Genomic DNA, 27,409 nt, shown 5'->3' with positions numbered 1-27,409 from the left:
CTAGGCTTGTTTATTTTTTTCTTCCTGGACCATCACACCCAAAGGCCTTAAAGATACTGTAAATTCATGAGTGAATTTGCATGCACAGAGGTGCATGCTATTAATCCCAGCACTCTGGGAAGCCGAGGCAGGAAGATTTCAAATTCAAGCTCAGCCTGAGCAACTTCGGAAGACCTTGTCTCAAAATTTAAAAGGAGGGGGCGCTGAGAATGTAGCTCAGTACAAAGGCCCTGGGTTCAATCAAACAAAAAACTCCCTAGAAGTTTATAAAGTAACCCAGCTGATAAGGTAACGGGCACCAATCTGACTTTAAAATGAAGAAACAGATCCAAAGGGTTCAAAGATCCATCTTAAAGTATACTTCCAAGAACACTTATATATAGTAAGTTCCCAACGTAAGTTGCCAACTTTCACAGATATGAATAGAACTTGTAATTACGCACATTTGTAGACGTGAACAAATTGTGGGAGTAGCTCACGTCTGTCAGACACTGTCACAGCTGTGCTGCTGTGCGCTTACTGTAGAGTGTGGTAGTGCACATTGTGCAGTGCTCAGTCAGCATCCAGAATGCCCATAAGCAAAAGGAAAAGCAGTGGTGATACAGAGAGGCCTGCTAGGAAGCACAAAGCAATGTACAGGGTGTATTTGTGTCAAAGGTGTATAAGACTCACTCTGTCAGACTTAAGAACGAATCCGACTTTCATACATTCTCCTGGAACGGAACTCATTTGTAATCAGGGATTTTATCTCCCCAAACTCAGACCATAGTATGCCTCTTTCTTGGAAGCACACCTTCTCTTTTCTCTGAGTGTGTACTTTTTTTTTTTTTTTAAACACAATTACTTTATTACTGACAAGCAAATACTGCCAGCTGCTTTACTTTCACTCATGCATCATTAAAAACAAAGGCTGCTTCCGTGGTATTTTCAAATGATGCGTTATATGACAAACAGAATTTAAAATGCACCCTGATATGTAAACTGGTAAATTTTTAAAAAACATAATTTGGTTCCTTTCTTTGTAAAACAGAAATTTAAATATTTTTCCTGATAGTCTTGAGGTTATCATTATGTTATGAGTAGCGCAAGTGTGGCACATACAGTTTCATCTAGAAAGGTTTGCATCTTACATGCCTTCCTTAAAGAAAACGTGCATACCAATGCATACAGTCAATGTATTATGGAGAGTATATTTCAAGTACAAGGCAGGCTCTCAGGCCTATATTATTTAGGCTTTGCATTACTATTTATGATGTTATAAATTAATTATATAACATTTTCATACATTTAAACCCTGAAGATACAAAAAATACTTGTTGCTTGAAAATATTATTCCAGGTAGCCATTTGGTTTGTACCAGGAGAAAGCCAGCCTCTGAGTGGCGTCTGCCAGGTTGGAATCATTAACCGTGCCAGAGAATCAGATCCATGGTGCGCTTCACAGCGACTGCTCATCTCCAGCCACACCTCTCTCCCTCAGAAGCCAGACGATGACAATTCCGGGACTGCCCTTTTGTGCAGTTTTCCCTTTTTTTTTTCTTTTCTGGATTAAGTGCGGTATTGAATTATTTCCTCGTCTGACCTCTCCACTGCCCTTCCATTTTAATTACTCATAAATCCTTTCAGAATGTCCTCAGTGAGCTCCATAAGTGGAAGTTCTGGAGATGCAAAATCCAAGGGAGGAAGGTTGGGTACTGGAATATCTTTGGCTTTCCCACTGTTTGTTGCAAACTTCTGCCAGGTTGAGGAGGCTGCAGGGTTTTTCTGAATGTGGTGCCAAGCTCATAAACTATGATTTTTCTACAAAATCAGCATCCATATGCAGCTCCTTTTCTACTGAACCTTCCAGAAGTCCAGCCTTTTCGGCTCTTACTTGCTTATTTTCTTTCCTTAATCTTTCATTCTCAGCCATAAGGAACTCCATGTCTCTTCACAATTTTGGTTGCCTGCTCTTCTATAATCCTTCTGTCATCTTTTAGGTCTTTGCTTCCAGTACATGGCTCACTCTTTTGCTGAAGTAAATATAGCAGTGTGTCTGGACCTCTGTCAAAACTCCCTGAATTTCTCTGCGGAAGGGCTATGCTTCTGAGAAAGAAGGGGGTCCTGGCTCTCCGTGTCCTCTGTAGAGGGCTTGTGAGATGCCTGGAGATGGGCAGCTGTGCCCTTGTCCGTGTTGTGCTGGGCCTTGAGTCGCTCCTCACACTTTGCCCTCTTCTACCTCTCCTGGATGCGGAGGAGCTGTTCCATGTGGCTGTCCCTCTGCAATTCCGGGGACAAGGAGCCTGCTCAAGTTGTGTCAGCTTCATGGCTTCACAAAGATACACTGCCACCTTTTTGTGACAAGAAATAGCCTCTTTGTATTTCCCTGCAGCTATTAAGTAGTCTGCTCGTCTGCTCTGTGGATGAGCACTTGTATGCAGCCAATCTTTCCTCCTGCCAGAGTCCATCATTAGCTTCTGGAAGTCAACTCTGACATCCCTAAAGGAGGCGCAGTCTTGGTACTTGTAATGTGGCTGTTTTCTGCTGTTGCCTTCACTTATTTCCTCAAAGCCTGGGCTTTCCTCCAATCCTCTCTGCTTAGCTACACCCACTCTTTTCTCACTCCCATCTGTATCCATGTACTACAAGCTGCTGCTCTGCTGGAAAACACAGTTCCCGGCAATTGTAAACCCAGTGTCAGTAAAGAATTAAAGAAGCTGGCTTTAAATTAAAAAAGAAGTCAGTTTATTTGAAGGTGGAGAGTGGGGGTGCATGCCTGTAATCCCAGCACTTGGGAGGCTGAGGCAGGAGGATCGTTGTGACTTCAAGGCTAGCCTGGGCTGCAAAGTGAGCTCAAGATCAGCCTGAACTGCATAGTGAGACCCTGTTTCAAAAAAAGACAAAAAAAAAAAAAAAAAAAAAAAAAAAAGAAGGTGGAGAAAAAGGAGAAGAGAGAGATGACAGCTACTCAATGAGTAAGGAACATTCAAAAGTGAAATACTCCCTGAGTGTGTACTTCTTTAACTGCCTAATGAATCTGCCTATTCGTCCCACTGAGGTGTCCTGAAATTCTTTTTCTGTGATGAGACATTGATGAACCTACCCCATGGGGGAAGTGAGTTGAAGACCCAGCTCTTTGGGGGAACTCCTCAGAGCCTGTCAGTTGACAGGAAAGCAAGGGTATTTGTAGGGGTACAGAGCTGGAAAAGGGCAATAACTTTTGCCTGGGGTGGAGGTGGGCAGAAGACCAGAACACGATAAATGGCAGAGCAGTTTAAATAGAGCGGTGAAGCATGAGGACAGTCAAAGCTGGTCTAGCTCCATCTGAAGGAAGCTGGAAGACAGCTGGGACAAAGGTCTGAAGAAATGAGAATCAAGAGTCAGGTCAGAGCTCTGGGAGCCCTTGGGTGTGGCAGGAGAGTGGGGTGGGGACAGTCACTGCACACCAAACCAGAATGTCTAGAATGTTCAGAAAGAAGTCAGCTTCCTTCCCAGGGCTCTGCTGAGACAGATTAACATTCCAGTGGCTCTACCATGACCAGCAGCCTGGTTTTCTGGTTCAGCTGAGATTTGGAGATTACGGTGGGTGATTTCCTGGTGAAACGAGACACCCTGCTCAGACTTGCTCTAGGATCACCCTAGCTGGGCGTATTTCCTCCCAAGTGGGGACTAGACTCAAAAACTCATTTCATTCCATCTGTTGTCTCCTCCTTTCCCAACCTGGCTCTCAAAATCTGAGACCAGAATCCACACACCAAATAAACACAGCCAGGGGAGAGAGCGAGAGCCCCAGGCAGACCTGTAAGACGGGAGTGGAAATACGTCAGGGATGGAGGAAACCTGGAGGCCAGTGAGGTCCTGGCCAGTGAGGACCTTCTGATCCAGTCACCTTGCTGTCTCAGGAGGAGAAAGAAGCCTCAAAAAGGAGAGGGGTGAGAACTAAAGGACACAGTGGGCTCCAACAGAGGACTCACAGCTTCTGGTCTAGGAGGCTATCACTTCTCCATGCTGTGTGGTTCACCGATTCTGTGGTAAAATGTTTCTTTCAAAAATAGAAATAACCCTTGAAAATAGCAGCATTACGCAAGATACCCGAGAGCAGGAACAACTCATGTGTGCTCTGGTGGGTCAGCGAGTAAATGTGGTATATGCAAACAAGGAAATAGTATTCACCCTTAAAATGGGAAAAAATTCTGACGTTTGTTACAGTATGGATGAGGCTTGAAGGGTGATATACACAAGTGAAGTAAGCCAGCTACAAAATGATAAATACTCTATGATTCCACTAGTATTGTTTGAGGAAATCAGTTTCTACTGCATAGAGATATAGAATAGAATGGTGGTTATGGGGGTTGGGTTAATGGGAACAGCAAGTGGGGAGTTACTAATGGGCTCAGGTTTCAGCTTGTAAGATGAAAATGTTCTGGACAGCTGTAGCAATGTGAATATATTTAATATCACTATGTAGACCCAAAATGCTTTTATATATATTTATTATATGTATATTTGAGTGGTCCTGGGGATTGAACCCAGGACTTTATACATGCTAGGCAAATGCTACCATGAGCCACATCCTCGGCCCTGTTATGTATTTTAAAATCACAATATTAAATGGGATTGTTGCCAAAAATGTAGTAAACAGATGAATATTATAATTTTTTTTTTTGAGACAGGGTCTCACTATGTAGTAATGTATCCAAAAATTAAAATGAATGCAAAAAATCCACACTGAACGAATGCTTTTTTTAAAAAAATGCAAATAACTATATTGCTTTTTTCTGGCAATAAAAATTCATGCTTCTTATAAAAATGTTTTTGGCTACATGAATATAAGACTACCACTTAGAAACAACAAACAGTAATCCTAGATATATTCTCAGAGGTCTTTAAAATACATATAAAACAGATATACCCTTATTAGCAAAGGCTCAACAAAACCTATCAGTTGTTAAAAACCTAATCTACTGCTATTTTTGTTAGGACTCATGGATGTGTGCAGATGCCATGAGAGCAGGTCAAAGATTGGTGGAAAAGGAGTTAAAGCCTTGGGACTAATTCGTGAAAAGAGAAGAGCTCATCAAGTGATCCTCTTAATGCTTCTCAGTAGAACTGTTGTTTTGCCCATCTCAGATTTTTTAGCTGATAAGTCATTTTATTTATACTTTAAAAGCTAATATCATTTAAAAAAATAATCCTTTGTTTTATTAAAGTACTGCTGTTTTACCACTAAAATTAAGGTAAGTGGGTCCAACAGAGGTCAGGTGAAGGATCACTGGCTATAGAATTATACAGGCCTCGGAATTACTTAGGCCTTGGGGCTGGGGATTTAGCTCAGCGGCACAGCGCCCAGGCAGGCGCAAGGTCGTAAGTTCGATTTCTTGTTTTTTTTTTTTGGTTTGTTTGTTTTTGTTTTTCTTCCGGTACCAGGAATTGAACTCATGACCTGTGCTTGCAAGGCAGGCACTTAAGTTCGATTTCTGGTACCGGAAAAAAAAACAAAAAAAAGAAAGGAATTACTTAGGCCTCAGAATTACTCAGGCCTCAGACCTCTGGGATCTGGACAGAGTTTGAGTTTCCCCCAGGTGTTCATGTATTGAAATTTGATACCCGCTGTGACATATTAAGAGGGTGGAACTTAATATGACTATTTTTGTTTAGACATATGGCCTTTTGAAGGTGATTAGGATTAGGTAAGGTCTTTAGGCAGAGGTCTTGTGATTGAATCCTGGTGGGTTTTTTGTTTGTTTGTTTGTTTTTTTCTGGTATCAGGAATCAAACTCACGACTTTGTGCTTGTCAGGCAGGCGCTGTGCCACTGAGCTAAATCCCCAGCCCCAAGAAGCCTGGTGATTTTATAAGAAAGACAGAAATGTAGACAGAAGGAGCGGGGAAAGAAGAGGGGGGGGGAGGGAGAGAGAGAGAACAGACGAGGCATAGACTGCCAGCAAGAAGGCCATCCCCAAATGTGACACCTCAACCTTCCAAAACTGTGTGCAACACAGAGGTCTCCTTTATAGAGTAGCCTGTCTCATCTATATCATCATTGCAACAAAAACAGACTAACACAGTCTCCATTCCAGAGCCATGAGGATTTATCTCATGAAGCTGGCCTCAGGCTGGTTACATCCATGAGCCTCAGCTTTCTCAGTATCAGTATGGAGATAAAGACCACTATTCTGTGCAGAGTTGCCTCAAGGACGAGAGAGAAAATGTGCCAGGAGTGCCCCCTCCAAGCTCCCAACCCTCCAAGCTCCCAACCCTCCCTCCGTGGTGTCAGGGCCACAGTGTATGTGTGTTGAGGGGCATACTCTGAAGTGTCTGGCTGGAGATATAAGCAAGTGGTCACATACTGTCCTTGTCAAGTTTCCTAAACAAATTATATGCCTTTACCAAGTAATCCTGAATGAGCTAAGACAGTCCCAGAGGGCCCCAGGCAGGGTCCCCAAGGGTTCAACTTTCCTGGCAGCCAACAGATGGCCACTACCACCAGACAGGAGCCTGCCATCTGCCGGAGCAGACAGCCTTCAGGCTGGGTGCGTTCTGTCAGCTTGGAAGGCCTCAGTCACCTGGCCAATCAGCCATCTGGTGCTACCTCCTGGAGTCCCAATCTCCTGTGGGGTCAGCGCTGTGGTGCTGGGATAGATAATGGCTTAATGGGTATCAGAGTTACCATGGAGGTTCAATACGACACCAGAGAGCACAGGGAGTTCATTCATGTTCCTCAAAAAGCAGTCTTGGTGCTCAGGTCTGACACTGGGCTACAGACCATGGATCAGAGGCAGCTGGGCTATGAGGAGTGCCCCGGACATGGTGGACGAAGAAAAGGAGACCCATGCCCAGTCCTGGCTCTTCCCAGATCTGTAATATCAGGTGTCACCCCACTTATCTGAGCCCCATGCGTGGCCTGGTAAAAAAGGTCAGAGGCTTTGGAGGCAAACAGACTCAAGTCTGAACCTTAGTGCAGCTCCTCGGAGCCCTGAGCAGAAGCTCCTAGACCTTCAATTTCCTCTTCCTGTAACTCTGTCCTGAGAACTAGAGATCACACACAGAAAACACTGACACTGTGTAGTTACTGCACTCATACCTTCTCTTCCCTATTGGATGGGGAGGCCCCTGAGAGTAGAGAGCAACAGAGATTGAGATGCAAATTCTTACAGTCTCTAAAGCCCATTGCTTCCCCTCAGATTGCTTCCTAGACACAGTGGCAGGAAAAGCTGACAAGGGGCAAAACAAATTAGGGAGAGGGAACACTTTTCTGGACTGTGTTCTCCAAAAACAGAGTGGGAAGGACAAGAACAATATACAAGGGGAGAAGATTCAGCAGTAAACAGACTACGCACCTCCCCACTTCCCCAGCCTGAGTCCTCTGGGGCTGAGGCCAAGGAAGGAAGCAGAAAAGGACCTTCCTCTTAGAGGACCCCAGATCCTGAGGGGAAACTGCCGTGCCTCCCAACCCCAGCCCCATGCTCAGGGTTTACGGTGACAACTGTGCTGCTTTCATCACTCTTATTGTGCTTAGCAGAGGCTCCTGTCTAGTGCTGCAGCCCTCCTGCATTGCTGCCATGTGACCTCTGGATTTAAGTACAGTTTACTCTCCGATTTATAGGATATTTTTTTGGTACTGGGAATTGAACTCAGGACCTTGCGCTTGCCAGGAGGGCACTTGTGCCGCTGAGCTATATCTCCAGCCCAGGATTTCTGAGGAATTTTAACATCTCTGGGTGTGTGTGATCTGTTTTGCACAATGACCATGTACCAGTTCTGTAACTCCTAAAATAAACTCACTTTAAACTCACTCACATCTGGTTGAAATCCCCCAATCCATCACTGGTCTTTTGGCTCAGCCCTGGGGCCACACCCTGCCAACTTTCTCCATCCTGTGATAGTCCTTCAGATATCTGCACCCAGTAATCAGCTGCCAGGCCAGGTTCAAGGTCCTCCCACTTCTATCAGTGAGCCCTGCCAAGACCCTGCTTCCAGATCCCTCCTGTAAGTATTGCCTCTTTGGGTGGTGGTCTAGAGCACCCATATCTTTCCAGGAGGGCTTCACGAGACAATTATTAAGTAGGTCTCCAGAGAACCCTGCCTGTGACAGCCTTTGATCACCTAGTTTAAACATGCTCCTGAGTAATCAACAGCACATTTCCAATCTCCTGAAGTTGGGCCAGCTAGCCTGGTAGATCTATGTGCAATGCTCCAAGCCCAGGGCGCCCCTGGGAATTGGGCCCTCCAGGGAGAGGCCAGTGCTCACCTTCTGAGACTTTAACTCTTTGGTGAGCACCAGCACCTGCTGCTCCAAGGCCACTGCCTTCTCTTGAGCTGTCCGGTTCCGCATGAGCCCTTCAGAAAGGAATGGGAAGGTGTTGCTCTGGTGCTTGGTCTTCTGCAGGAGACTGGCAGGCAGGGAGGACTTGGGTGCAGGCTTTGGAGAATCTGCTGGTTCCTTCCCTGCTCAAGAAGAGAGACACTGAGCTTAGGATCAACGCCAGTGGTTCTCAAAGAAGTCTGCTTCCAAAGCACTTGGGGGACTCTTAACACGCAGATGGCTGGGCCCTGCCTTAGCGGCTTTGACTCAGTGGGCAGGGAGTGGTTTCAGAGACTGCATTTGTAAGCAGTTCCTTGCTGATACGTGGTATCCAGCAGTCATACTTTGAGGTGCACTGGCCTCTCCACACTGTGCTGGCTGAGTCATTCAGCCTGTCATCTAAACTGCCTTGCCCTTCCCCACCATCTGACCTGCAGAGATCTTGCATCCCACTCTGCTGGGTTTAATGGGTGCTGGTTCTTCCTGCACCAGCCCTGCAAGATGTCTCATTTTTCACTTGAGGATCCCATTTATACCCGCTCAGTGATTTTCAGAGCAAACATGTCTGTTGCTAGGTGCATGGACTGCATTGTCAGTATTCTGCATTTTTTCCCCAGGCAATAGCTCAAATTCTCAATTTGAATTAATTAATTAATTAATTAGTACTAAAGATTGAAGCTAAAGCCTTCACTCAGAGCTACATCCCCTGCATTTTTTACTTTTTGAGATGAGGTCTTGCTAAATTACCTTAGCTGGATTTGAACTTGCAATCTCCTGCCTCAGCCTCCCACAGTGCTGGGATTTCAGGTATGTGCCACCATATCTGGTTTAATTTGCTTCTTACTACCAGCTAAGTTAGGAGCCATATTTCCCTTAGTTGATTGCCTTGAAGCTTTGTCATCCTTTTATTTATTCCAGAGAGGGCAGCATTAACCTCCAGTTCATACACCAGATCCAGTCCACAGCCTGCTTTTTGTAAATAAAATTTTATTGGAACACAATCACACCCATTTGATCACATATAGTGAGCAAAGATTTTGGCTGCTTTCGCTTCACTTAGGGAGAGTTGTGTACTTGCAGCCTATGGCCACCAAGCCCTAACTATTTACTATCTGGTTCTTTACAGACAACATTTGCCTCGCACTATCTTCCAGTCACTAAACTGTATGCTTAAATTCAACCTTAGAGAACCACCCCCCTTGGCCACCGAGTCGCACACTTCCCCTAGGCTATGCTTTGGGACTCTGCCAGGAAGCTGCATCAAGGACGTTCCATATCCTGCTTATATGGTCAAGGAACATGGAGACACTTGTTCACATACAACACATACATCACACCCGTTACAAGGTCCCAGCAGAGAAATTCCCCTCAGTCTTCTTGCACGCCAGAAAAAAACTCTTCTTCATCTAAGAAAATACATGATCAATCTTATGGACACTGGAAATCACCCAGCAACTTGCATTTCCCGTCTCTGCCTTGGCTGCTGAGAAATTCAGAGTCACATTTGCTGCCCACCACTTTTCCCACATGGGACTGAACCCAGGGCCTTTGCACTGAGTTACATCCCCAGGCTTTTTTTAATTTCTTATTTTGAGATAGGGTGTCCCTAAATCACTAAGTTTCCTAAGCTGGGCTCAAACTTGCCTCTGGTCTCAGCCTCCCAGAATGCTAGGATTACAGGCTTGCATGTCACCATACCTGGCTTGCTACCCACTTTTAGGTACTCTCTCTCTCTGGCATCTTATCTTGATGCTATCTAAACTTCCTAGCCAAAATGACTCATTTATTTTTCCGAGGTACTTCAGTAAACTACCACAAACTACCACAAATAAGTACTTCAGTAAACTACCACAATCCTCTGGGACTTAGGTGCTAAAGGTGTTAAAGATAAGGATGTGATAGGCTCCTAAGACAGGGCAGAGGGTGGGCTTAAAAGGGCTGAATGACTTAAGTGTCTTCCTTCTGAAGACTAGCATCCTCTTTGCTGTTATAGGGGCAAGGAGAGCAGCCCTGCAGTGCATGGAACAGAGGCATATCCATCAACCCTGAGGACAGGAAGGGGAGGGACCACGTGCCCATTTTATAGCTGGGGAAAGCAAGGCCTGAGACAGTGGTTTTCAACCAGTGCATTAGGATTTGGTGGGATTGGTTCAGAATTGACAGGAAGGTGGGGTGGGTTGGGAGGAGCACAGGAGGCCAGACTCTTGTACCTGCTCAACTCTGCTTCTGCCTGCTTTGTATAGTAGATTTAGTGTGTGTCAGGAGTGGGAGACAAGGTGTCATGGCAATAAGGATGTACAAATACTCCTCAACTTATGACAGGATTATTTCCTGATAAGCTTGTTTCAAGTGGGAAATAGCATAGATGGAAAAGGGATTTAGTTCACCTCACCCAACGAGCATCCTAGCTCAGCACCACAGTGCACTGGAGAGGGTCAGTTGTTCCCCTCATGATTACATAACCGACAGGGAGCTATGGTTTGCTGCTGCTCTCTGACATCCGGAGAGAGAGAGTGCTGTAAAATCTGCAAGCATGGGAAATCCCCTAAATTCAAAATTCATGGGCTGGGGTGTAGCTCAGTGGTAGAGCACTTGCGTAGCACACAGGAGGCCCTGGATTTAACCCCCAGCACCAGAAAAAAAAAAAAATGCAAATTCAAGATAAAGTTTCCACTGAATTCACATGGCTTTTGCACTGTTGTGAAGATGAAAACTTTGCAATGGTTGAGTCATTGTGAGTCAGTACCATCTGTAGCTTGAAAAATCACTGACTTAGATGAGGTGTCAGGCAGCAGTAAGGGGCTGAACGCTCAGTTTCAATTCTGGTTTGTCATTCACTGTGTAGCCATGAGCAAGTCAGTCCACTTTGCCATGTCCTGGTTTCCTCATTTATCACACACGGAGCAGAGCAGTGTCTACAGAGCCATTTGCTGTCAGCATTAAGCAGGTCACTGTGGGTTACATGCTTAGCACGCTCACGGATGGAACCCGAAGCTCCCCACTAACTGAAAGGCGCCAGTCACAGAGGAGCACAAGTCACAGAGTCCTTGCATCGGAAACACTGGAGAGGCACGTCCATGAAGACAGCAGATCAGTAGCTTCTATAGGCTGCAGGGAGGTGGTGACTGGGGCTGATGTCTATGGGATATAAGGTTGCTCTCTGGGGTCATAAAAATATCCTAAAATTGATTACAGTGATGGCTACATAGCTCTGTGGTATACTGAAATCCATGGAATCCCACACTTTAAATGGGTGAATTATATGGTGTATGAATTATGTTTTAATAAAGTTGTTACCAAAAAAAAGTGCCTAATGCATCCCACAAAGCAACGGCCATGACAGTGGTAGTTTTATCATTATTATTACTGCTTTGATCCAGTATGGACTTGTAGGCTGGCCACTCTGATCTCTGGGGGCCTCCTGAGGGGCTGCCTTCTCCAAAGGGGTACTCAGTCTGCCACAAGAAGACTCAGGTGCTGCCTTAGCCGCTTTCCTTCCAATACTTCTAAAGCGAAATATGTCCTAAGGGCATTGATGTCAACCTCTAGGAAGCTGCTCTGGTGGTGTGGGTACTCACATTCTGTGATAGACACAATAAAATGCTATGTTGACATTATTACCTCAGGAAGGCATTTTTATGCCCTTTCCTTTATAAATTAAAAAGTAAAGAAGAAAGAACAATATTCGTCTTTATTCCTTCAAGAACCATTACTAAGAGGCTCAGCTGGGGAGATGAAAAAGTTCTGGAGACATGGCATGATCACTGCACAACAATGTGAATGATTTAGTGCCACCATGCTGTATACCTCAAAGTGGTAAAATAGTAAATTTTGGTTTTTTCACCACAATAAAAAAAAATTGCTTCTTAACCTCTAGAACCCCAGAAATGACCTGAAGAGTTTCACTTCGAACACAGAGCTGTGAACTGAGTGTTTGTGCAAACTCTGACATCATATCTATGTTGAAGCCCTAATCCCCAGTGTGACAGCATTAGAAGGTGTGGGCCTAGGGGACAGAGTAGAAGAAGAGGAAGGGATCAGAGCTCTCTCAGCCATGTGAGCAAGACTTTTTTTTTTTTTTTTTTTCTTTTTTTTTTTTTTTTTTTGTGAGCAAGACTTGAAGAGGGCCCTTACCAGACATAGAATCAGCACCTTAATCTTGAAATTCCCTGCTTCCGTATGACCGTGAGAAATAAATGTCTGTTGTTTCAGCCACATGGTCATCCACAGAATTTTGTTACAGCAGCAGCACGAGACTAATACTCCACCACCACACACACACACTGGCTGGCAGGGAGCCGAGAAGGCACTCATTCTGGCCCTGGGGCCTGCTCTCTGAAAGCCGCTCAGACCTGTTGAGAAGCTCACCTGGGGTGCTGGAGTCAGGTGTCAAAGGCTGCTCCCCACTCTGTGGAGCCTCTTCCACCAAAGGTCCTTGGGTGTGCTTGTTGCCACGGATAGTGTGCATGGTGTTTCTGAAAGGAGAAGTGAGGCATATGAGCTGACAGCCCCTCTGCCTTCCCTGCTGGAGCTCAGGGCTCACTTCAGTGGGATGCCCCAGCTATCTGCATGATGCATCTGAAAGCAAGAAGCACTCTCAGCACCAGGTCTTTCTCTTTTAGCCCTTTTCACACATTCTGTTGCTGTCATAGTTTGACTCCCAAACCCTAACCCGTGCTGTTGAAATATCTATCTGTTCACTGACAGATACTTAGAACAGTGCCTGAGATGCAGGAAGTATTTCACATATACATGTTGAACAAATATTGAATAGACTTGACAAACTACAGTTCCTATAACCTCCATCTCATCTTGTACCTACTGGCTCCAGAACTATCAGTGGCTCCCAGTTCCACTGAAATATCTTTTTTTTTTTGTCTTTTTGAGACAGGGTCTCGATATGCAGTTCAGGCTGGCCTTGAGCTCACTTTGTAGCCCATGCTGCCTTGAACTCTCAATGATCCTCCTGCCTCAGCCTCCCGAGGGCTGGGATTACAGGTGTGCACCACCAAGCCCAGCTTTCACTGAAATATCTTGCAAATATCTTGTGGCATCTTCCTCCCTTTGCTCTCTTTTCCCACTCTGATCTGTCCTCTCTGCAGCCTCAGCTTCCAAGGAGCTTACTGTACCTCATGCTACCCCTTGTTCAAACACTTATGTAGGCTGAGCCTCATAGTGTCATTTCTGCAAGAACTAGGCTCTGAGTACCTAGCATTAGAGTAGGTGTGCCCAGAATCCAGGCTCCATTTAGGAAGTAACAAGGTAGCACCAGAGGCTGGCCTGAGAGCACCCCCTACAGAAAAATTCATAGTGGGCCAGATGAAAGACAGCTCAACTGAGTTTATTTTCCCTTGTAAAGAGGATAAAAAGCACATGTAAAGCACATGTATTATGAAATTAAGAGCAGGTGAGAGAAAAAGAAAGGAATTCACCAAGTTTCAGACAGCAGATTGTAGTCCATTGGGAGGATTATCAAATTTGTTCAGTGTCATTACTAGCGTTTAAAAAATAAGCAGAGCTGATTGTGGTGGTGCATGCCTATAATCCCAGCACTTGGGAGGCCGAGGCAGGAGGATCTCCATCAGTCTGAGGCCAGCCTAGGCTACAGAGTGAGTTCAAGGCCAGTCTGAACTACATAGTGAGACCCTGTCTCAAAAAACAAGACAAAACAAAACAAATCAAAACAAAACCAGAAATTATCAGAATGCATTCCATCTAGCTAGGGTCAATGTTTTCTGAATTACATGTAAGTACTGAGCTATAACAAAATTTCTTATTGTGGTCATAATCAACAGTTTGAAACGAGGAGGGCACTTACTTAAGGGTACCAGTAGCATGATCCAAACAGCGTATATGAAAATCTAAAGGCCTGTGTTGAAGCCCCAGCTTTGTTATATTACCTTTATTTGTGATACGACCACCAGCAATAGGATGGGCAAATATTCCACAAACTCTTAGATGCTGGAAAAATACAAAACATAGTTTTAAGACGCCTAGCTGAAGTTCCAGCAAAGGAAGGGACATCCCCAGGCACTAAAGATGAAAAAAAGGGACATGAAACTCAAGTGAGAGTAAAAGGGAAGACGAATGTTTAGTTTAGATTGATGTTCAGCAAATATTTACTCCCTCCCTGCCCCTCCATGACTGTACAGCCCTTCCTCCTCTCCTTCTCGTAGAATTCACCTGTGAAGCCAACTGCCCTAAACTTTTTAATTGCTAATTCAATTTGTTTACTATTTACGAGGTCTATTCTGATTTTCTATTTCTTTTTGAGTCAGTTCCAGTAATTTGTGTCTTTGTAGGAATTTGTTCATTTCATCTAAGTTATCAAATTTCTTGTTATATAGCTGTTCAAAGTATTCCCTTGCAGTCCTTTTTATTTCTGTAAGGTTGGCAGCAATGCCCCTTCTTTTATTCCTGATTTTAGTAATTTACATTTTCCTTTTTTTTTTTAAATCCATCTAGTTAAATGTCAATTTTTGTCTATCATTTCAAAGAAAAACCACTTGTCCTGAAATTTAGTTTTTAAATAATCTAGGTGTTTTGGTAGAGCAGAGTGTACCATAAGAAAAGAATAAGATTATATTTTTATGACTTGATGGAAAGGAAAATGTATTAGAGTAGCAAAGAAATAAAAATTCAGTACTCCTAGTACCTGGCCTTGGAATTTGCTCTGTTATTACTATGGCCCTATTTTAAAGAATTTCTGACACCTCGGGCTAGTCACTTTCCCTTCTTAATTCTTACTTTTCCTGTCTAAAAATAAAGGAATGCTGGGTGGGTTGGAAAGAACAACATTGAGCACAAATATAATTTCTTTTTTTTGAGACAGGGTCTCACTGTGTATTGCAGGCTAGCACTGAACTCACTATGTAGCCCAAGCTGGCCTCAAACTCACAATGACTCTCCGGCCTCAGTTTCTCAAGTGCTGTGATTAGAGGGATGCGCCATCACATCTTGCTACCGAGCATCATTCTGTGCTGAATCCTGTGCTGAGCGTGTTACACAATTTCACAAACCACAGCTATGTGCATTGCAGGGGAACCTATAACTATACCAGAGGCACTGGCTGGATGGGGTAACTGTCACTGCTGCTCACACTTCTCCCTTGCCAGGAACTATAGCCTTTCAACATATTCTTGGGCTCATGACCAATCATCCCTGGAGCAAGGAAGGGCATGGAAACCCCAACTTCAGTGTGGCAAAGGGCCTTGAAAGCCGTGGCACATAGCTGTCTTCTCTGGGATAGCTGAGACACAGTCAGCTGCACCACTGTGTTTGGAAGAGACATCTCTGTTACCAATTTATCATCTTCACTTGAAGCAATTAAGAGACCGTTTTTCTGAGCAGGGTTAGCTTAATTCCAAAAGGCCTGGCCAGCACAGAGTGACTGTCATAAAGACATGTTCTGGAGGGGTAACACTGGGAAATACAGTGGTCTTCCCTGAGTCTCAGTTTCCCCATTTGCAATAGACCTTAGGTGGGCCTTTCCCTGGGCCATCGTCTAAGCTAAACACTATAACGCATTCTACTCATTTCATCTTTGCAACTGCTCAGTGAAGTAAGTGCTCTCATTAGCCCCACGGGACAGGGCAGAACTGAGATTCTGTGAGGCTAAGTAACCAAACCAGAGAGCTGGTAGGGGTGAGACTGAGCATCAGAACTGGGTGTCTAACTCCACGGCTTGAGAGCTTGACCCTGTGACGAATGCTCTGCACAGATTTTTTCTGACACCTCAAGGACAGCACAAAGCGTCTGTTACAGTGCTCAGGAGGTTCCCTACACCTTCCCTGAGGATGACATCTCCTCAGGGGAGCAAAACAGCAAGTGCCAAGAAATAGAGGCTACGGGGTGCAGGAAACAGGGGCAGCTGTGGTCTCCCCACGCTCTCAGGGTTTGCAGCAGCTCAGGGCACCTGTCCTGTGATGTTACCTCACATCTTCTGTTGCTATCACAAGTGACAGGAGGGAAGTGACACAGTGATGCTTTGAAACTTCCTTCCTTTCTTGGTCTCTGCATGTTCTCTGTTCCACTTCTGTGGCTGTGGCCTCTGCTCTGCCAGGCATGAACCCAGCTCAATCCTGGTGGGTCTGCCCTGGGTACTTGCTGGCCAGATGGCTGGGCTTCTCAGGCCTCCTTTTCCTGCCAGTACATTCTCAATGCACCCAGTTTCCCTGGGTTCCCCCAGGGGCCTGAGCTCCTGCCATGGGTCCTCCTTGTCCACTCACCCTCTGGGAGATTCAACCATGGCCCACACTCCCCCTCCCAGCTCAGTTCTCTCTCCTGGGCTCTAGGCCTCTCCATCCAAACCCCTGTGGGCTAGCAGGCCCCAAAGGACACGCATCTTCTTCTAAAACCTGCTGATTTCCTGGGAAAGCCATGACCACCTTCCTCATAACCTAAGTCACCAAAGTCAGCAGAGGGATATCCTGTGCCTGAGTCACACACAGCCAAGGGTCCCTAATTCTAGTGCAGTCAGCAATCTATTCTGCCTTCTAAAACGACCCGGTTCATCCAAAGTCCACACAGAAAATAAATATCCAAGTAGGATCAGTGTTGGGTATAGCTTGAATTCCTGAAGGTTTTCATTCTCTCAACTAGAACAACAATGGAATCCACAGACAGTATTTGTTACATGTTTGTGACTATCAAGCATAGTTCTAAAGCATTCACCCAATTAGCCCCTAGCTCACCTTATCAGGCACAGCTGTATTCATAGTCACTAACATGGTAAGTAAAGCACAGAGAAGCAAACAACTTGCCAAGGGTACCACAGACCTTAACTAAGCCAGGATCCAAACTTAGGCAGTTTGGCTCCAAGGCCAAGGCTGTACTGTTCTTTTTATGCACTATTTAAAACAAAGCCTGACAGTGGGAAAGTGTACATATAATACAGTATCAAATGGAAAAAGCAGTTGACATATAATTGACATACAACACATTGCACATAGAAGTGAAAGTGAAAAATTTGATGTGCTTGACATATGTACACATCTGTGAAACCATCATATCCCATTCCATTCCATTTGGTATGATTTCAATTTTGCACACCTGTGCAGGGGTACCTCAGTTCACAGACACTTTTGTTTGCAAACAGAAGTGCCTGGCAAAATTTTGTTTTTATTTGCAAACTCTGTATCAGGTAACAAACACAACTGTAGCCATCTTTCCCACAAAAATACAAATGTGGCTATCCTTCCCCAAATTGAAGAACAAATTAAGTACATGAACCAAGGTACTGCTGTATGAAGAAAATATAGAGGAAAGAGATATACCACTGTCTAAGAAGGTTTGTCTGGATTATGGATAATTTTTAATTCATTCCTTTCTAGAGATTTCTAATTTCCTACAATGAATATGTAATGCTTTTCTGATCAGAATAACCAATGGGACTTTTTAAAGTGATAATATAATTAATTAAAAATAAATCTATATCTCCTTCCCAGTACCAGCCCCTGCAGGACAGCCACACCAGGTGAAGCTCTGCAGAGATGGGTAGCAGAGAGCTTGGCCAGCCCCTCAAGCCCGCGCACTTACTGTATTTCAGTTCCCAAGTGCTTGAGGGAGATGTTCTGAAGGCCCAGGGGCATGGCAGGGACAGGCTGCAGGGCAGCTTCAGCGCCCACAAGTCCAGTGGGTGTTTTCACAGGGCACAGGAACTCCTTTAGCTCTGCCTCCTCTTGCTCTAGGGAGCCAAAAACAGGATGATCAATCCACTGGGCACTACATTATGAAAGGGTGATCTCAGGGCTACACTCAGCCTTGACTGACAGCAGGCAAGATGTGAACAGCTACACAGCAAGCAAGCTTGCCTTGCAGGTTAATAGCAGAGAAGCGGGCTTTTCAATCTGTGTGCTGCAGCCAGTGTAATGAGACATTTTGCTGGAGCAGCCTTCTGGAAACCCCGCAAAAATATGCAAACTTGCAGACACTTCCACAACTGAGAATCTATCCTAAAGAAGTTGAAAATGCAAAGAACACTTCATGTGTTAAGGGGTTCATCCCAGCATTGTTTACTTAGCTTCAAATTGGAAATAACTTAAACATCTAAAAACCAGGAACTAGGTTAGGTAAATCGTGATGGCTTCATAGAGAGGGATATTACTCGATATAAAACAATGTTATTGAAGAATGCGTAAGAATGTAAGGGCTCAGTGCAGGTGGAGCACACCTATAATCACAGCACTCAGGAGGCTGAAGCAGAAGATCACAAATTTCAGGCCAGCCCAGGATCACAAATTTCAGGCCAGAATGAGATCCTGTCTCAAAAAAGCATGCATGCGTGCATACATGCATAAATAAATAAATAGGGCTGGGGGTATAGTTCAGTGATAAAGCACTTGCTTAGTAAGCACACCAGGACCTGGGTTTAATCACTAGTAGTTAAAAAAAAAAAAAAAGAGGTTACTTTGAAGTGTTACAAAAAGTGGAAAAGAACCAGGACCACTTAAAGGATGGAATGTCCTTGACTAATCAAGAAATTTACATAAATATTTTTATTGAAAGGGTGAAAAAATTTAGAGGTGCAGGAAATTTATTTTTACATTGTAACTACAAAGGGGGCTATGGATGCAAAAACATTAAATACAATGGTGGGGGTCAGGGGTATTGTTGGACTTTCTCAAGAAATACACTGTAGTCATTCAGACAACACCGAACAATACATTGGTTAATTCTTAATAGGCTCCATCAGATGGTGAGGGCCAATCACTACTGGGCAACACCAAGCTATCCTTTTGAGGTCCTCCCTTCAATTCACCCACTCCCCAAGCACAGAACAGGCGTCTACTCTGGGGCTTCCAGCTGAGTATGGAGAAAGTTGGATGAATCAAAGCTATAGGAAGCTAACACCCTAAGAAACGGGCAAAGGGAAGATGCTTACACCTCGGGGAACCAGGTGGGCAGAAAGTGGGGTAGGAACCATTCTGAGGGGTAGATGCACAGTCCTTTCAAACCAAGCCAGGGAGTATTTCCTGGAGAGGGGCACTGGAGCTGATTTGGAGCTGTGGGAGGAGTGAGGAAGGGCCTCTCTGTGCAAAGTATTGGTACAGGCAGCAGCAAAGAGAGTCAGAGCTGAGCACTTGGGTAGGGACCCAGCGGAGTCAGGACTGGGGAGATCACAAGAGAGGGGATGCGGCTAGGAGACTGGACCTCAGTGGGCTGGAAAGACAGTGGCCCCAGGGGCTGAGTAGGAGCCTGAGGTATTGAACGTGGCTTTAGCTGGATCTGAGGCCAACCAATTTCCATGAGGAGGGCGCTGTGACCCAGTTGGGAAACACTTAAGAAACAAACAAACAAAAAAACCCAGGAATGATACGCTTCCCTAGTAACTGGGATTATAGGCATGTACCACAGTGCCCAGCTAAGATTTTCTTGTTTATCAACTACTCTAAACCACTTTCCTTCTCCCTTATTCAGAGCAAAGAAACAAAAAACCCTAGTCTTTCCAATATTTTATTTGTTTGTTTATTTATTTATTTATCTTTTTGAGACAGGGTCTCGTTATATAGTTCAGGCTGGCCTTGAGCTCACTTTGTAGCTCAGGCTGGCCTGGAACTCACAACAATCCTCCTGCCTCAGCCTCCTGAGTGCTGGGATTACAGGCATGTGCCACCATGCCCGGCAACAAGATTTTAATGTATTGTTAGGTACTTCCTTAATTGCCAATGTCTACTCTCCTATAACTTCCATCTGTGGCCTGAGATCTGCTCTGAAGCCACATAGAACTGTCTTGGGGGTTAAGTGTCAACACTACTTGGTTACACCAATGAGAAAAGGAGTAGCTTGGACTTAGTTTTGACAAAGTCAAAGTAGCAGGTGACACAATTACGGACTCAAATGCCGTTTCTCATTTTTGCTTTTTCCACTAAACCACAGGACTCATCAGGGCAGTCTTTTGAAGAAGCAGATGGTTCTAAGATGGGAGGGGCTGCCCATGAAGTGACAGGCCACAAACCAGTGCAGGGGTTCGCAAAGGAATGGGCCACACATGATGGCCATGCCTCAGCTGGGGTTAGCATTTCCCACAGGACACAGAATCCAGGGCCTAGGGCCCTGGCCCCTTTCTAGCCTGCATAAAGGCCCTCACTGGTGACCATGCTGCACATATTCGGCAGCATTCGCTTATATTCTCTTTTTGCTTGAGCTCAAGGCCTGCTCCTCCACAAGTGGGTGAAGTCATTATCTAGATAAAACAGGGCCTGCCCCAGAAGGTCACTGCTGCCCTAGAGGTAACTGGACAGCTGAGTACCTCCTCAGCTTTGGGAGAAGGGTCTGAGTCTACTGACTTAAACATCAGTGCAGACACTTCCTTTTTAGCATGCCTGTTTGTTCTTTTATAAAATGGGAACAACATCCATAAGATTGTTGTAAGGATTAAGTAAAGTGACACGTCAACTGTTAGAGAAGCATCAGTAAATTGCATGCATATTTTTTAAGACAGAGGTTTATAAAAGCCCTATGTAAACTGTAGCATACTCTAGCAATGTGTTATTATTGACATAAATCTGTTGATTCCTTTTGATTTTTTTCTTGGGCAGATTTTTCTTGTAGAGACAATTGCATAGGTAAAGTGTAAAGTAACCCTGTAAATGCTAAAAAGCTGATGAGAAAACATGCCTTGCAGATTGCTCAAGGGCAATGACGGAACACTTTGTACAGGCCAGAGTCTCTGTGACTCAAAGTCATGGGGATCAGGAGGTTTGCCTCCTCTGCTTCCTCAGGAAGGGCGGAGGCTAGGAGGTGGGGCAGCCTGTTCCAGACAGCTAATTCTGGGCTTTCCAGCTTGCTGAAGACTTCAGAAATGCCGTTCTGGAGGGCATAGAGAAGACTTCTGCTCAGGCCCTGTGTCTGGGAAAATGCAGGTTTGCTATGGGGCAAGAAAAGCCTTCAGGAGGGGAAGCTCATACTTCTGCTTCCCCAATCTCATGCCTGTATCCTCTGGGAGACCACTGCCCTGGTCCCCATATGGCAACCACTCCTTGCCCCATGCCCATAGCAAGGCTGGCCCTGAACAGGCCTGGCCATAGGTGCTGATGCAAAGCCACAAAATTAAAGAACTCATACCAGGTTTGCTATAGCATAAGAGGCCTGTGAGATCCTAGTGCCAGGCTTCTGAAAACGTAGCTCTTCAAAGTACACTTTAAGACACAGAGGAAAGAAGGCTTCTCCTTGTTTCTGGTCTGAGGCCGATCTCTGGCAAATTCATCAACACAGGCTACAATTTTCTGCACAGCCAGAGCTGCCGAGCTGCCTGGTAGATGGGGAGTGGGGGTGTAGTAGAAATGTGGGTGCAAAGAAACCCTTCAAAAGGGTTGAAGCAGTTACAGTATTTACCTGTAATTCCAGTTACTTAGGAGACTGAGGGAGGAGAATTGTGAATATGAGCAAAATAAGGGTCTAGTCTGAAGGAGGTGTGGGGAGGAGGGAAGGAAGGAGGGAAGGAGAGAGGGAAGAAGGCTCCCTAAAGCAATTATTAGTAACAAAAAAGTAGTTTCGCACTAGTAATAGCATATATGTATGTGCTATTATGATATATATGCATGTATATATATATGTATGTACTACTATGAGAATAATGACATACATATGTATGTATGCAAGTATGCATTATTAGGACAGCCACCTTATATTGAGCACTTATTATGCTCCTGATATTATGTATGGACTTTACATTCCTTTCTTCAATCATGAAGTTCAATATATTTACTCATACATTCCCTAAATAAATATCCAGTGTGCTTGGCAGAGCACCTCGGACTGGAAACACTGGGAACAAAGAAATGACCCCTACCTTTAAGGGCTAGTGGGTGGAGACTGACAAGGACATTGGTAATGAGAATGTAACAAGCCTCCTTAGCAATGTTTGAAGTGTGAAGAGCCCATACAAAGTCCATTTGACAAAGCCCCAGGAGGTATCTGAGAGGAAACTGAGAAGATAAGGTGGTGACACTGGAGATTCACCTCAAGGAGCAGAAGGAATTTGCTGGGCAAGGAGGAAGGACAGCAGAGCCTCACCTGGTGCTGCTAAAGCACAGGCACAAGGTGAGGGCTGGGGGAACTAACAGGAGTGTGACCAGGAGGGACAAGCCCCTCACTGTGCATGGAGCAGCGACTGACCTGTCTAGGTGAAGGGTGGCCAGGGATGCGGTAACGAGCTTGAGTTTTCATTTGGAAAGCTCACACAGGCTACAGCGTGAGGAGAGGCTCAGCCAGAGGCCTGAACACAGGGACACTGGTGAGGAGGCTGTTATGGTTTTCCAGCTGAGACGAGATCTGACCCACACAATGGCAGGGAGGAGACCTGGGCTGCTGCATGGTCAGAGGGCAAGAATAGCCAGCACAAAGCCTAGCTGACTGGCCAGCTGAGACTGAAGGAGGGTGGCAGGTGACTTCAAGTTGCTATAGCAGCTGGGTACAGGAGAGCCACCTGCACAGGGAAGGGAACTGGGGGAGGAAAGAGTCAAGGGAAGATGCGCTCAGGTTTGGAGATCCAGGAGGCACCGGCTGTGGTGGTGCATGCCAGCACGCTTGGGAGGCTAAGGCAGGAGGATTGCCAAGAGTTTGAGGCCAGCCTAGGCTACATAGTGAGTTCAAGGCCAGCCTGAAAAGTGAAAAAAAATCTTGTCTGAAAATAAAAATAAATAATAAGGGTTGGGGATATAGGTCAGTGTAAAAGGCCTGGGTTCAATTCTCAGTACTGCAAAAAACAAAACAAAAGAAACCTCCATTGTAGGTCATGTGATGCAAAGAATTCTGTTTTCTGAAAACCACAGGGATAAAACCATGAATGCATCCAAGTCCCAACATAAAAGCATTTGTGGGAGAAGCCACTACAACACTGCATTCTCACATGAATCCTCACAGCAAGTTTGTGCAGGTTTTATTTCTTGGGACTGTCTCACGACTGCCATCATCACAGTAGTAATGTCTCCTGGGTTCTCACACTGTGCAGGCATTGTTCTAGCCATTTCAGGTATATGGATTCATTTAACCCTCATATGATTGCCCTAAAAAATAGATATAACTTATTACCCTCATTTTATTGGGAAGGAAACTGAAGCTCAGAAGGTTAAACAACTTGCCTAAAATCACACCCCATTAGGATTTGTGTGTTTCTGCCCTACCTAACACTAAGCCACATCCTCGCTCTCTGCTTCCTTTGCAGAGGGCTCTTCCCACTTGCTCCCAACAGCAGAGGAAAAGACTGGCCACCACAGCTTGGTGTGCAGCTGGAGGACAGCCCTTGGGTACCTAGCTCCACGTGCAGGTCAGGCCCATTCCCAGCCGGGGCGCTGTCAGGGGCAGCAGGAGGAGCAGGCAGGCCGCTGTGGAACTCCCAGCGCTTCATCTGCAGCTGCTGCAGCCAGTACAGCATCACTTGCTTCGTTGGGGCCTGAGAAGCACAAAGATTAGTTGGCAAGGTCCTGTGCCTGCAGGGTGGCACTGGGTGTAGGATAAGGGGAAGGTGTAGGTTGGCACCCACTGCTAAAACACTACATGTTTCTGGCAGTGGAAAATATTCACCTACTCAGAAGTTCTTAACCTCTCTGAGCCTCTGCTTCCTCATCTGTGCTATGGTCATAACAGCCCTTCATGGGAAGTTTATGAGGATGAAATGAGATAAGAAAAATGAACTGCCCAGCACCGTACCTGACACATGACAAGTACTTAAAATGTGCTCACTGGACAGAGGAATAAGATGTAGGGTAAGATGGAAGCTTTGGAATTCTGATTTTGGGTATACGTTCTTGTTCTCTCTCTCTCTCTGACATCTGCCTAGTCTTAGCTATCTTTTGGTGGAATGGGAATAATCTCTTCTGTAGGGGGGATCCACTGAAATCACAGATATGAATGGGGACTGGAAAGTCATAGAACACTGTGATGACACGGAACACCTTCTACATGGTCCAGCACTGCAAACAAGCTAATGGCTGGCTAATCATTAGTTTCCCAGTGTTGGATGGTCCAAACACCCACTCTCACATATATTATGAACAGAGCTGTGGTTGCAGAACTGGTCCCAAATCTCTAGTCTCCTACTCCTAGACCTGAACTTTGCTATAATTTATGGCCGGATTTGTGGCTTACGTAAAGAAGGCATGAAATCAGCTGACGTGAACATGGAGGGTGGCAACCCACTAGGAGCTGATGATGAGTATCCAGAGCTGCCCATGATCAAGGCCACATGAGAAAAGAAGGCTATGTGGTAACCAGGGCAAACTCTCCCTCGCAAGAGGGTCACAGAGAAGGCATATCCTGGGCTGGAGTTGCATGACAGAGGCTCTCAGCTGTGGTGTAGATATCAGTAAGATCAAATGACGCCCACCAGCCTTCTCTTTCCACGAACTTTCCCTGAGGGACCTCCCAAGGCTTCACCATGATGTGCAAAACCCAAATACTCTTGTTTTAGCACACAATTCATTTTTGAGCACCTACCGTATGAGTTAGGGACTGTGATGGGCACTGGAAGATACCATAGCGAGTCAACACACATTCTTGGGACTTAGGTCTACTTAGGAGAACTATACCCTATGGGGAGCTTCTCATCCTGAGTTCCCCTTCTCTCAGTGACCAAACAGGTGGCCAGACAGTTACTCAGGCCTCCCTGACATCTCTACAGTATTTTACTTCCCTAACATCCCTGTCCACTGCCATCTGCCCTCCTTCCCAGGGCAATAGCTCGAGCTCAGCCATTCATTCTCTCCAGATCACCCCCTGATGGGTTCTCTGACTACCGACCTCCCCTTCCTCTAATTTGTTCTCTACCCAACAGTCAGACTGATCTTTCTAAACATTCTAATCTCACTGTGTTTCCTTGCTTAAGGCTACTCCATAGTCTACCAGGCAACCTTTATAGTCTATTGGAAGACAATTCCCACCGTCTGCCAGGCAAAGTTCAAGCTCAATAGCGGAACTCACAAATGCGCTCCCACACCTCCCTCTCCAACTCCATCATCTGGACCCCTACATTTGTCCCAGATTCCCACGCGTTCCTTGCCTGGACACTTACGCCCAATCTTTGCTCACTGGTGCACCCTTCGGGGCTGGGGATTTAGCTCAGCGGCAAAGCACCTGCCTGGCAAGCGCAAGGTCGTGAGTTCGGTTCCCGGTACCGGAGAAAAACCGAGAAAAACCAAAAAAAAAAAAAAAAAAAAAAAACCAAAAAAAAAAAAACCAACTGGTGCACCCTTCTTCCTCTTGCCTGCTTGTCAAAAAATTATTTTTTCCTTCAAGCCTCAGGCAATGCTTTTCTGGATGGCTTCCTCTCTTGTCACACACTTTTCTTATGAAGACTTGCCATAGGGCTGGGGATATAGCTCTGGTGCAGCGCCTGCCTGGCAGGTGAGAGGTCCTGAGTTTGATTCCCAGTACAAAAAAAAAAAAAAAAAAAAAAAAAAGACTTGTCATGGTGTCACTATGGGATATTTTACTGTGACTGCCATTTCCTCCATCAGTCTTAAACTATCTGGGAGTTAGGAGGGCAGGACTGACTCGTCTCCATACCCCAGAACTTCGCACAAAGTCAGATGCACGTATGGATCAATGGCACAGTAAAAGCCACATGTTGGAAACACTGTACACTGCCCTCTACCTGTGGGAGGAAACACAGAACCTAGGACCCATTTGAGCTCCAAAATGCCTTTCCTGGCCTGAAATTCCTGGTTTCCATTATTTTAACTAGTGAGCCCCACAGCCTACTCCCTAGCCAAGTCCCACTAAACTGAATGTCCACAGATGCCTCGTCAGCTGCAGGCTGGGGAGGGGGAAGTGAGCATGGGGAAGGGAGGCTATTTCCTTGCAGTCTTCTCGGAGGCCCCTAGAACTCCTGGCTCAGAGCTCTTTCCAGTTAAGTGATCTGGGTTCCATAACCATGTATGTGCATGTGTATTCAACAAACACTTAACTGCTCACTCGTTTAGACATGCCCAAATGAGCAATCTAGGCTGATCAGTGAAAAACTATCTGTTTATCTTCCCGATTCCTGCTAATGTCAGCATTCACTCCCCTTGGCCAAAATATCAAGAAGTGAATCAGAATCCTAGTCTTAAGGTTTGTAGCGACGGTATCTTGATTATACTTCAGTCCAGGAAGGAAAGTTAAGGTAACTACGGACTTAGGCACACGCAAAAGTCAAAGTTTTGATATAGCACTGAAAGCAGAAAGACTGTCAGATTCCAAGTGTGGACTACACCACTGTAAATGCCTGACCTCCAACCACACTCGTCATCTCTCTGACTCAGTCTCTTGATCCATAAAATGGGTCCCTTGTAACTGCTCCTGGAATCTGAATGAGTAAATGGGTGTGAACGGGCTTTGGAAAGCACAAAGCTCTAGGGGCAAGTTGGTGATCACTGTTCCAGTCGGTTTACTGTGACCACACACTGGCGCCACGCTGTGCCCTGGGAACTGGGCATTCATCTAGGTTGAAAAGCAGCAAAAGGGTCCATTTACCTTCAGGGTGATAACCCGGCTGGGGGTCTTGATTTCGAAAGTCCCCGCCTCAGCGTCCGCCTTGCAGTCAAAGATCGCACCCGAGAGGTCAATACTGTCCAAGGGATTAGCATCCTGCGCCGTCCGCGAATAATACAGGTGGCATTTCCTCTCGTCGTAGAAGAACCAGCGGGATTTCCAGCCTCGGATGGGCCCTTTACCGCCAAACTTAAGTAAATACCCACAAAGTTTCTTGGAGGCCGCCTCCGGGGACCGACCACAGTCCTCCACCTTCTCTGGAGGCCCCACCTCGGGGCCCCGGGCCGAGCCCGCATACTCTTCGGACCTGGAGGCGCAGGAGTCGGACTGAGGGGCGTCCTCCTGGGCATCCTTCATTGCTGCTCCCCACGGACCGCGTAGGGACAAGGAGCCCTCAGGACTCCAGGGCCCAGATCTCTCAGACTCCCGGGCACCTACAGAGGTAGACACCTGGGTGGGGGCGGAGCCAGCGGTGGACCCGCCCCCAGAGGAATACTGAGGGGCGCAGCAGGCGGCAGTATTTGCCTATCAAAAACGGTAATTCCAGCAGGAGGCCGAGGCGAGGAAGATCGCAAAATCGAGCCCAGCCTCAGTAACTTAGCGAAATCCTGCCTTAACTAACTAACTAACTAAACAAGCAAGCAAACAAGCATAAC

At 45.7% G+C, this 27,409-nt stretch overlaps 1 protein-coding gene and 1 pseudogene across 1 annotated transcript in view; both read right to left on the bottom strand.

The window, feature by feature from the left end:
• Positions 1-27,402, bottom strand: part of Tbc1d2 (TBC1 domain family, member 2) — a 46,695-nt gene extending 19,293 nt beyond the window's left edge. The window contains exons 1-5 of the mRNA XM_005382827.2: positions 26,736-27,402; positions 23,535-23,676; positions 17,820-17,967; positions 12,651-12,757; positions 8,229-8,425 (exon numbers count right to left, since the gene is read on the bottom strand). Coding sequence (XP_005382884.1) covers positions 8,229-8,425; positions 12,651-12,757; positions 17,820-17,967; positions 23,535-23,676; positions 26,736-27,110 — 969 coding nt within the window. The 5' untranslated portion in view covers positions 27,111-27,402. The remainder of the gene's footprint in view (positions 1-8,228; positions 8,426-12,650; positions 12,758-17,819; positions 17,968-23,534; positions 23,677-26,735) is intronic.
• LOC102017663 lies at positions 664-2,751 on the bottom strand (annotated as a pseudogene).
• Positions 27,403-27,409: the final 7 nt, after the last annotated feature.

The sequence above is a fragment of the Chinchilla lanigera genome, unplaced genomic scaffold, assembly GCF_000276665.1.
Source record: "Chinchilla lanigera isolate Chin_1 unplaced genomic scaffold, ChiLan1.0 scaffold00018, whole genome shotgun sequence".
In the NCBI taxonomy this organism is placed as follows: Eukaryota; Metazoa; Chordata; class Mammalia; order Rodentia; family Chinchillidae; genus Chinchilla; species Chinchilla lanigera.
This window is presented reverse-complemented; position numbering and strand designations above follow the sequence as displayed.